Source organism: Echinops telfairi, unplaced genomic scaffold, assembly GCF_000313985.2.
Source record: "Echinops telfairi isolate 266 unplaced genomic scaffold, ASM31398v2 ScPeMD7_60;HRSCAF=208, whole genome shotgun sequence".
NCBI classification, from domain to species: Eukaryota; Metazoa; Chordata; class Mammalia; order Afrosoricida; family Tenrecidae; genus Echinops; species Echinops telfairi.
The window spans coordinates 41,538,576-41,550,006 of record NW_022103958.1 but is presented as its reverse complement, the minus strand read 5'-3'; the positions used below and the strand labels follow the sequence as shown (position 1 = coordinate 41,550,006).

The 11,431-nt window shown below is 38.8% G+C and overlaps 1 protein-coding gene and 1 non-coding gene across 2 annotated transcripts in view; both read right to left on the bottom strand.

The window, feature by feature from the left end:
• Positions 1-1,209: 1,209 nt before the first annotated feature.
• The window catches only part of EIF4G2 (eukaryotic translation initiation factor 4 gamma 2), an 11,519-nt gene continuing 1,297 nt past the window's right edge, over positions 1,210-11,431 (bottom strand). The window contains exons 3-23 of the mRNA XM_045291144.1: positions 10,759-10,823; positions 10,272-10,337; positions 9,199-9,339; positions 8,514-8,616; positions 7,746-7,877; positions 7,588-7,654; positions 7,176-7,327; positions 6,784-6,894; positions 6,551-6,634; positions 6,365-6,463; positions 5,993-6,134; positions 5,736-5,896; positions 5,272-5,385; positions 4,568-4,693; positions 4,339-4,443; positions 4,033-4,248; positions 3,675-3,933; positions 3,149-3,353; positions 2,785-2,996; positions 2,577-2,698; positions 1,210-2,035 (exon numbers count right to left, since the gene is read on the bottom strand). Of these exons, the coding sequence (XP_045147079.1) occupies positions 1,970-2,035; positions 2,577-2,698; positions 2,785-2,996; positions 3,149-3,353; positions 3,675-3,933; positions 4,033-4,248; positions 4,339-4,443; positions 4,568-4,693; positions 5,272-5,385; positions 5,736-5,896; positions 5,993-6,134; positions 6,365-6,463; positions 6,551-6,634; positions 6,784-6,894; positions 7,176-7,327; positions 7,588-7,654; positions 7,746-7,877; positions 8,514-8,616; positions 9,199-9,339; positions 10,272-10,337; positions 10,759-10,823 (2,748 nt within the window). The 3' untranslated portion in view covers positions 1,210-1,969. The remainder of the gene's footprint in view (positions 2,036-2,576; positions 2,699-2,784; positions 2,997-3,148; positions 3,354-3,674; positions 3,934-4,032; positions 4,249-4,338; positions 4,444-4,567; positions 4,694-5,271; positions 5,386-5,735; positions 5,897-5,992; positions 6,135-6,364; positions 6,464-6,550; positions 6,635-6,783; positions 6,895-7,175; positions 7,328-7,587; positions 7,655-7,745; positions 7,878-8,513; positions 8,617-9,198; positions 9,340-10,271; positions 10,338-10,758; positions 10,824-11,431) is intronic.
• LOC115869902 lies at positions 5,083-5,223 on the bottom strand. The gene has a single exon (XR_004046426.1). It is a non-coding gene; the product is annotated as a small nucleolar RNA SNORD97 (small nucleolar RNA).

Genomic DNA, 11,431 nt, shown 5'->3' with positions numbered 1-11,431 from the left:
CTGTTCCATGCCTCTGGGACAAGGCACGCTGTTTTCTGTGAGACTTTCTTGAATTACATCAGGAGATAAAAGCATACGCTCCTATATCTAAGTACAAACCACCTCCCATCAACTCTAGCTCCAAGACCTTCAGTCCAGTCTAGCCAATTTGGGAGAATTAAGGGTACAACCAGTTAACGAGTAGCCTCGTGGACTACCTCAACCACTTATCCCATTTGCAGCACTGATTTCCTCCCTTGGGGAAAGGGCCAGGCAGGCCAGTAATAACAATTCATAGCTCTTCATTAACCTTGCGGGGCGTCAAAAGCCAGTAACTGAACCCCTTGCCATCAGGTAATCATCTTTCTCTGAGGCTGGTGGTTTCAAACTACTGACTCTGTAGTTAATAGCCTGACAATCACTACACTGTTTACCTTGTCATACAAGTCTCTGCTTAACCCTCATCTACCCACTGGTAAGCTCACTTGTTCAGTGTGGACTACCCTAGTATAGGAAGAGCCATGTTAAGGCAACTCAAATAGGAAACTGAGTTTTTTCCCATCCATCACCAGGTGAACAGGTACAGGACCTCTTCCAACACTGAAGGGCCGACCATGTTCAGCACCATTGCAGCTTAATCATCTTCCCCCAAAATTAAATGCAGGTTGCTCTCAGGTGCTAAAAGTCAGCAACCAGGATGCCAGAGGCACATACTCTGAAGATCCACATTCAAGGCGACATTAGCTCAAGTTCCAGGGCTGGTCAGCAATGGAGTGGGTGTGGTGGTGTGGTTCAAGAGTTCATTATTTAGTTTCCCCAAATATATCTAAACTTCCACAGGTTCAGTTGGCTCAAGAAATCAAGACTGGACACTAACAATTCATGCATAAGTACTGGAAAAGAAGCCTGCAAGTGTGCTTTGGTCATGGTAACCAGGTTATTAAGAATTATCACGTTTTTGATATTTTATGATAAAAAACAAATGCCACCCCAAGTTTTTATGGCTATCCATATTGCTTTACAAGAACTCAGCTTACAGGATTTACCTGTGTATTGTGCATATTGGCTAGTTCTAATTATCTGGCCAGAGAAATAATAGCCTTAGTTCCCATCATCGAGACAGGATCACAAATGAAGCAAAGTCTTATCTTTAACCGATAAGACAGGTTTTTTATTTCAGCACAAATCTACTATCATTTTGTAAATACTATCTGAAGCCACACAACCACATCAAGTATCACAATGTTTATTGATAGATACAAGTATATAAAATCAGGGCATGAACATGACTTGATAAATTAAGTAGACTTAATTTCAATACTATAATAAGAGGGACCAATTAAAATTCTCACCATTTGTTTCACACCCACAAAAACCACTTCAAGGGCATTAACGATCTCTCAAAACTGATCAGTTTTGTGCAAGTAAACCATGTTTCTTTTTAAAAGACTTGTGCACTTGCCCAGGCTCAAGATATTAAAATCTAGCACATAAAGCCCATTACTAGAGGTAGAAATACAGGCAATATACTATTACGGCAACAACCATCAATTACAGTTAAGAATTTTTCTGTAACAACCAAATGGATAATCAAATATTGCAACAACTCAAGTATTACTGAGCAAAGTGCATCTCTACAGTATTCAGTGTTGCTATTCAGTTTGCTAACTTAAAACAGCCTATGGTAACTGGCAGCAAAGAAGGTCCTTGCAATAGACTGCCTCTGCTTGAGAACTTATGATGTAATTATTGCATGCTGCTAATATTCTATCTAAACATTAAAGATACTCCTAAAATATTTGATGGTAGACTATGATTAAGACATTACACTACAAAAAAACCTTACGCAGAAGAAAATCCTACTGACGTGCTTCTGCTTTAAGTATTGTGAAAACATTACAGCGGAATGAATTGTCGCAGTGGTTAGGTCAAATGCAGTTACATCATAGCAACAGTATGTTTTGCACAATTTAAGGCTTTGGCTGGTTCTTTAGTCAGCTTCTTCCTCTGATTCTTCTTCTTCAGCAGTTTCTAGCCAGGTTAGCCACTGATTCACCTATAAATTAGATCAAACAAAATTAGTGTTGGGGTGGGTGGGACACGATTTGAAAAAGCTGCTGTCTAGTTCTACCCCAGAATTCCTCTTAATAGATTATGGACCACTGTTCTGACAGTAGAATAAGCACCTAGAATGTGTACCGAAGACCAACTGAATCAGAATGGCTGCGCCTACAACTTACAACTAAACTACTCTTCGGGGGATTACAGCACACTGTTATTCTAGGACTCCCTGGTGTATAGGTACGTATGGCGTCCTAGTGATACAGTGGTTAAGCAATCAACTAGCAACCAAAAGGCAACAGTTGGAATCAACCAGCTACTCTGTGAGAGTTCTACCCAGGCTTAGAATCCGAAGTGAGGTGGCAGCGAGTCTGGATGTCTCTGTCCTGCCTCTGGTAGTTGGGACAACTAGAAGCGATGCTTCACTGAAATTCTAATACTTCACACTTTGCTGTGTGCTTCCCGTTACCGCTTACTAAACCCCAGCTTGCAGAATGCAGTAAGGCACAAATTTCTCTTAACTAAATAAAATTTACCTGGAACAAAGCCTTGCCTTTCCCTGGAAACTCTTGGGTTATATCTTCTTTCCAAGCCAAGAAAGCTTCTTCTTCAATAATTTCCATGTCGTAGAAGTGAACAAAAAAGCGAAGTAACATGCCTTAAAAAAAAAAAAGTCATCAGATTACTTAGCTAGGTCTCTAAGAACCGTCCCCTATGGAAGTCTCCCGACGTGGCTTCCCCTACCTTTAGGGAAGTTGCTGTTGTTGCAGTGCACCTGAAGAGCATACAGCGCACTGACTTGCAGATCGACGTGATCATGAAGGAATTTCTGCATTACTGGCTTGAAAGAAAGCAGCAGCTGTTTTTCCTGCTCTAATTGTTCTTTGGAAGGAGCAGAGGAAGAATCTGTTTCATCACTGGGCGGGTTTACTTCACTAGAAATATACTGTAAGAAGCTGTATAGAAGCAATAAAGTCAAAAAATTTTAAGTTAGAACTTAAAATTGAGTTCTTTTTCCTTTAAAAAAGAGAACCCAACTCAGCCTTCCTTAGTCTTTTTACTAGTGAACAAAACTAGTTTGTTGAAAACCACAGCTTTCTCAGCTTACCTAGTCATTAAGATGTTCACAAATCCTTTATCTACATGAAGTTTGGGAGAGATGTTATCTTTAATCCATTTGTATATGGTTTGAGGGGATGGATCCAACTTTATTTGCTTTAACAGTTCCTTCTCTAGTTTAAGGAGTGGGAATAAGAAACTCAGTCCCTTTCCTTCCAAAATCTCCAACATGCGGTCCTTATTCTGATCAATTTCTGAAAAACAAACAAAAAGCAAAGTCATGTGTCATGCAGTATCATTTTCACCCAGTTTGCCTTGTCTAGAAGCAACTTTTATAAACCATTCCCCAAATCTGCTAGGACCATGTCAATGAGGAAACAAAGCGCACACAGCAACTGAAAACATGGATCAAATGCAGCAGAGTAAGCAAATCACAATGATTGCCTTTATAAGGTCTATTTGTGGTAATGGTAATCATTTGAACAGAGCAATTAAGAATGCTTCACGACTAGACTATTAGGAACCCACTCAAGATATTAGAAATAATTACATGGAAAAAACCCCAGCTCTCTTACCTGGAAGCATTTTCTGCATATTGACCTTGCTTTGTTGAAAAAGTTCTGTTAACCATTCTCGATCTTGTAATTTAGCCAATTGCTGAAGGCAAAGTAAGAAGAGAGGAAAATGGGTGCCACTTTCCAGTGGTTGAGCTAGTTCTGAAATGCTCACCAACTCTGATATAATGGCACGAGCTGCAAACTGTGCTAAATAAGATTTCACCAAGGGGATGTCAACCTCCAGTTTGGGGCACTGGTCCAATACATTCAGGAAAGCCTTCAAAGGAATACAGAGAATGAGTTTGTTAGTTTCCAAATCTGAATGGCTATTTTTATAAAAACTCAAAATTCACACAAAATTTATAAAGCACTCTACCTGCATGAAGTTGTCACTTGTGGCTATCCCTTCCTGTTTGAGTAAACTGATCAAAGAGCTTGCTTTTTCTTTGTCTTCGTCACTTCTATCCAGTGACAGGATGATTACTTTGCTTAGCATCTCAGGAAGAAAGTGTTTAGGGGCCCTCATTTCTCGTACACCATTGACAGCATCATTTGCATTTCCACTATTCAGATATTCGGTGACGACAGTTTCCTGTAAAGAACACAAATAATCTGGTTGTTTCTCTATCCCAAATACATTTCATAGACTGGAGAATCTTTATGGAATTAAGAAGAAACCTACAGTTAATTTAAGTAGTTCTTCCTTGGATGGTGGTGGCTTTTTGCTGGTCTTGGCAGGCTTTTCCTGGATAAGTGGTGGGTTAGTTTTGAGACCAAGCTGAGGTGTCTAAAAAAGAGCAACATTAACAGGTACTTCAAGTTTAAATAAATTAGTTTGTGGGGTTAAAAGGAAAAGCATAAAGACTCTGAGGCTCCTCAGAAAGCACTGGTATAACAGACAAGGCTGTCACCTGTCCCAGAGGCGGCGTCTGAGTGCGCGGTGGTTGTGCACTAGGAGGGATCATAGTGATCTGGGGCTGAAGCTTTGGCACTTGATTTTTATTCATCAGGAAAGATTGAGCAGGCCTCAGGCTAATCTACAATTAAAAGCAAATCCAAACAGCCATGTTAACAGCACGAAGTCCGCTTTTATTCTAGTGTTACCAGTCCAAAATCTTAGAAATTAATACACTATATATGGGAGAATGTGAAAGAATATCTATGGTAGAAATAAAATTTTCCTAAGAATGAAAGTTTGCTCCACGCCAGGTTTTATTTCTGGCAAAAAAAATTTCGTTTCCAACCAATAATACACCTTAAAAGTCTCATTTATACCAAAAACTCTCCTACATTAACTAAAATATTCAAATAAAACCCAGCATATTAACTAGTTAAGAAAAGTGTCTTGCTTTAGTCTTAGTTCAGCACAATCTATAATTAACCTTGACAATCATTTTCCTTGCTCTAACTAAAGACTTTAGAAGACTTGCCCTCATATCTCATAATCATCGCTCATAGGACACTGGACATCTAAAGAAAGAAATAGTAAACAGAAAAGAGAGAAGAGAGGTTTTAAAGAACTCCAGCATAAGTCCTCTTAACGCATCTTTTTATAATCATCGGGCAGATTTCTGAATTGACAAACTCAGTATATAAGTAACATAGGCAAATGTACCTCGTCTGCATTAAGCTGTCCTTTCTTAGAAAACCGAGGTGGCATATCCTTCGACTGTCCTTGCAGCTGGGATAAGAGTCCCTGACTCTGGTTATGGTAGAGCTGGCTTAGCCCCTATTTCAGAAAGGAGAAAGAAAGTCTAAGATAAAAAGGGATCAAAAAATTATGAATTAAGTACTAGAGGGATGAGGCAAGCCATAAGAAAAGCTTAACTGAATTTGCCCAGAGAAAGTAAAAGATGAAAACAGGGAAGAATAAAAAAAATCTAACCTAACTGGATAACAAAGTGATGTGATTTTACTAATGCTTCACTAATCTTAAACATTTTGCCCAATTTGAAATTTGGACACAAATGTCTATTTGGTTAAGAAAACACACACACACACACAAGCTAAGGCAAAACTGAAATATGTATTTTAGGATGCGATGCTTATTGACTACACATTCTCAAAATGCGCTCGTACCTGGCTTTTCATAAACTTGCCTCCCATCTCTCCAAACTGCGATTGTGTGGGAGGCATGATGTGTCCCCCATGGCCATTGAAGAGTTGATTTGAACGATGACGCCCCATGGTGGGTGAAAATCTATCCTGAATAACTCCTGGACCAGTACCAATTCCGCTACCTTAAAGTACATATATAAAGATATGTAAATACACCTTTATAATGGTTAACTTATTTTTATGTTTAAGCAAACTACTTTGGTCTTGTTCAAAATCACCTGGCATTTGTCCAAACATATCCGCAAGTCCTCCAAGTGGGTCCCTATCCATTTTCATCCTGGGTGGCATGAACGGTCCCTCCAGAAAGAAGTCACTTCTCATCCCTTGAGCCATAGGAGCAGGAATAAACACTCCTAGATCCTTTAAAAATAAGCAAATTTGTCGTGTCGGGGGACACCATCCTACACAAAACTAAAACTAATTTTATCAGGAAACCCCTCAAGAACCTTATTTAAATTACTAAATAATTATTTCTGTAATATTATTCTAAAAATTATATGCAAGATATTACAACATATAAGTTCCACACCAAAAGGAACTATCCTTTAATACAAAATACTGAGGTTCCCTGCGCTATTATAAAAACTTACTTTTACGGCATCTTGACGGATTTGATTGATCGTCTTTGGTCCATTGTCAAGAAAAGCCTTGCGAGGAACCCAGTGGTGTTCTCGCAACTCTACTGTATCCTACAATTACAAAACAGTGTTATGCTCTCTACGCTAACATTCTTAAGAGAGGTTAGCTTAACAACAAATTTACAGAAGCCATTTTACCTGCAGCAGGAAACGAATCCTCGCTGGCAATTCCTTACTTAACATCAAGGAGCACATTCGGGCAAAGTACTGATCCATTAAGGACTGAGAAAGGAGAAATGAAGAATTCACAAGAGTAAATATGTACTTAAGACTTCTGCCTAAATATGCAATTGCTGTAGTAATATCAGAAAACCTAGTTATTTGTGGGATAAAATTAAGACAAATGATACAATTTCCATCAATATACACACCTTGGCTCGTTCATGATCTAATCTAGGTCCCACTGTCCTCATTATCTGACAGAGGCACTCCAAATCCTCTCCCATATCTTTGAGTTGGACTCTCTTCTTCTTTTCCAAAAGCTATCAAAATAAAACACATTATAAGAAACTTCACAGCTATCCTGATTTAGATGTACTTCTTTTCCCTATGTTGCATGATACATTTACAGTTCCTGCTAGGCATTGCTTCTTCACATTTACACATGTTTTTAAGTGTCAAAATTTGCTGGCCATCTAAAATATTTAACTAGCCCTCACACATATCTCAGATGGCATTAACACAACTTTCAGTGACTGATGCTCACCAAAGAACAATGTACCCATTGACAACTTTAAGTCCAAAGCCCCAGTTATATACTTACTGTTTTGATGCACTTATGAAGGATAGATTCATGAATAAGATCAAGCTTGCCAAGTTCTCCAATGAATTTGATGTTCCCCAACATCTTGATCTTAGCAATAGCTCTCTGTTCCTCCTCCTCGGGGAGGAGGGGATTTTCACGCTTATCATAGACTGGGGGAAGGAAGAAGCGTAAGCATTTAGAATTAGGTTTAAAATATATACTGCTATGATCAGCAGCTATCGGGTCAACTCGGGTCATGGCGGCGACCTTAAAACAGAATGAAACAGCTTGGTGTTTTGTGCTGTTTCAAGATCACTAATTGGTACATTTGAGCCCATTGTTAGAACTACCTACAGCCATGGAGTCAGACTCACAGTAGTGACCCTATAGGACTACAATATCAGTTCGTATCAAATATAAATATTCTTACCATCAACATTTCTGGTTCGGTTTTCAAATTCATCTTGCAATTTTGAAATTAGGAGGCGTCTGAATGTCTGCCAAAAACACAAGAGACCATTTGGCAATTTTCATAATGAAAGCTTTCAAACCAATGTAAAAAATAAGTATAAATGCATTGTCACTTACTGTGCTTTGCTTCTGTCCTGGTTGACCCTCTGCTGCTGGGCCATCAAAGTTTGGTGCATCTTCTGCCAATCGCAGACATAGCTGAGCATATAATGAGCTATACTTTGGCTCTTCTAGGGCTTTGTCCACAATCTACAGAGAAAAAAAAAAAAGGAAAAACCCCACCATTCCTATGTAAATATAAAATCTTTCTGCAAATCTAGCCTTATTCTATATATTACCTATAAATTAGGAATGAGGTTATCTCATTGTTTGAATTAGAATTTATGTAAAATATTTAGCACACTCTAGACAGAATGAAATCACTTACAAAGTAACTATTTTAAGTACATAAAAAAGGTCAGGATCAGAGATTTCACACTATACACAATCCCATCCCCTAAGAGGAGGTATTTAAATTGCTAACAGACCCTGGAGTCCTAAGTATTGAACAATTTGCAAGACCAAACTGTGTTTTCCACAGGACAAAAGGTGGCCTAACAGTCTGTTTACCAAATGTTGAGAACGATGAGGGCAACAAATTGACAAATGTGCTTAACACAATGGATGGATGTATAGATTGTGATAAGAGTTGTACGAGCCCCCAATGAAATGATTTTTTTAAAAAAGAGTAATGAATAATTCAAAACGTATCTCTTAAGTTTAACAATAAATTAGTGATTCTATTTTAGTACCATCAGTATACAAATACATCGAGCCAAACCTCGGGGTTTTAAGTATTTAACCAAACACACACACCTTTAAAATGCTTGAATCCACACAACTTACCAGCAGTATGACCCCTTTAAGGATGAGTTTAGACTCTACACCCACATTGAGGAGCTCAAGGCATAGCTTGTCAAACTTTTCAGGAGTAAGCTTATTTAGTATGCTGCAGGGGTGAGGGAGGGGTAGAAAGGAACCAGTGTTAGTCAATGTTTTATGCCTTATTTTGAGGCAAAAAACAAGTTTTTCTTACATGTATACTTTTCTAAATGACCCATCCTTCCCTTTAATACCATGACATTTCTCATTCACTTAGTCATCACAAGGGTGTTAAAACACACATCTCAAACAAAACATGCTATCTGAAAAAAACAAAAACCACTAAGTCAAAGCACAAAGGCCTCCTGATTATTAAAAGCTAGACCAGAAGGCAATACCATTAAATGATCGGCTTTACTGAATTACACACTAGGGGCAAAGGAATGCCAGAATCAATAGGGTTGGGGATTTTAACCCAACAGCTGAAAGTTCGCACATGCTCCCAAACCATCATGTTGTTTAAATTCTTCAAAAAAGTTACCAGCACTGTCTTCATTAAAATACACTTTAGTTATAAACACTGCTTTCTGAAATTCCTTTTTCCCCTTAATCCCATAAATATTATTACATACACATGAAAAACGTACAATTAATCTGGCTTTTCCCCCTTCCTTCTCAGTACAAGGGTAAAATAGACCAACAAACTTACCCTCTTACTTTCCTGAAGATTGCATCATGTCGTTCTTTTTCATTTGCGGAGTTGTTTGCTGCGGAGTTGTCATCTCGTCTAGTGCTTCGTGCAGGAATCCATTTCTGAGCGTTTTGCCCTGGGGTTTTCCCCAGGAACTCGCTAATCAATAGAATTAGATTTATAATTAAGTAAATAGAAACCATGACATTCAGTCACACAAGTCACGTAGTTTAAGACACTCTTCTACATAAAGAAAACAGCTTATGTGTCCCCAACTTCTCACGACTAAGTACCTCTGGTTCTCAACATAGGCTATCTCCAGAGTTTCTCAATAACTGAGGCAGAGCTGAAGAATTTTAGTTATGTTCCCCAAGTAATGCTAATAAATCCATGACCAAGACAACATCTTGAGAATACTCTGTACAGTCTAGACTATTCCGTGTGATTATTTCCACTTTACACATGCCAATTATTATGAACTACTGACTTCCGCTACAAGTGAAAATTCTAAAAAACAGCTTGAGTGACCCAAGTAACCAATTCTAAATTCAGGAACTCTTCAATATAAAAGTGCAATTAAAAGAATCATTTAAAAAAATGTGATAGGGATCTACACATAGATTAAGCCCCTGTGACTCCCCTCTGTTCATGGACCAGGGATGCGAACAGTCTTGCTAACATGCAGAGTGCATTGGAATTGGATTGCTACAGGTGGAGTTAGGTTAAAATTTAGCATCCTATCATTTGATCTCCCTATGATTCATTACATTTGTTGTTTATAATATTTCTTCTTTTGATTTAAGGTTTCATTATTGTTAATGTTTTGGTTTTTAAAATGTTTTCTGTATGTGAAATACAGGATATGTAAATTTATAAACAGATTTAGACATTAACTGGATTAGTAGTTCCTTGGGGCTATGGCAGAGGTTGGGGAAAAAGGGGGAGTAACAGATGAATACAAGAATGAAGGAAATGTTTGGATGAAATGAATATTTAAATCGTATGATATGTGAATTATATGCCAATAAAACAGGGAAAAGAAAAAGAAAAACCACCCAAAACCCAACAATTCATTTTTTCCCTTGTGATACCTGTTGCCAGCAGTCTTGGGATAGTGCTGAGGTCCACCCCTACTTCCTCCTCCGTCCGAAGAAGCACTAATTAAAAATATATATACAATTTTTAAAACTATGTCCCAATTAAACCTTACTCAAAAGGGGCAATATGTTTAATATTTTTTGTGCTTTAGAATTTATATCACAGATAAAGAAAATTGCATACTCAAAAGGCGTAATAGGTTTTAATTATTTTGTGCTTTAGAATTTATATCACAGATAAAGAAAATTGGGTGGTGGGTGAATTTGGGCCCAATGGAAAGCCAAAAGATTGATTTTATTACATTATTCTTCAGATGACAACTAAGAGAAGATGCTCAGTAAAATCGGAAGGAGTTAATGAATATGGCACATCATAAATTAAATTTGCAGCACATTACAAATCAAAATGATTTGCTATGCTGACGCTTGGTTTTGCGATTGGCATTTCAAAATTATCCTCCAAGGATAAACCCATACATACCTGAAACGAGAAGCACCCCCTTCTGCAATCGCACTCTCCACTTTGGCGGCTTGACAACGAAGAATCTTCAAAAGAATAATAATAATGGATGGGGTGGGAGGGGAGGGGAAGGGAGAATTGAAAAACCTAGAATGAGAAAGAGTACCAAAATTAGACACTGCTAACATACTGTTTTATAATATAAACCTCTCTGCAAGTATTTATTTCAGATCCTGGCCCTGCCGCTGGTTGAACTTTCTCCTCCACTGCATTGCAGAGCTACGGAGACTAAAATAGAAACAGGAGGACAATACAATTTCATTTTGGTTTGCCACCTTGTTGCAAAGAGCAGCCTTCCGGGTAATAAAACAAGCCAGGAGGAAAGTCCTCTAACCGGCTTTTTACAGAAGCCCCAAACCTAGCCTGTCCAGAACAGAAACTCTCCCTCGACCACACACGAGGGAAAAGAGGGTAATAATCTCCCCCACTTAAAAGAGAGCCCAATAAACTCGACAAGAAATAACGAGGCTGCTTGGCAGTTCCCTCCCTCCCCACGAAGCCCGGCTGGAAGAGGAGCGAAGCGGCCTGGATCCAACGGCGGCCGCCCGGGCGGGCGAAGGCCAGGGCCCCAGCCCGGCGGCAGCAACCTCCGCCCACTTCGCCTTCCCGGGAACAAAGGCGCTGTGGAACCCTC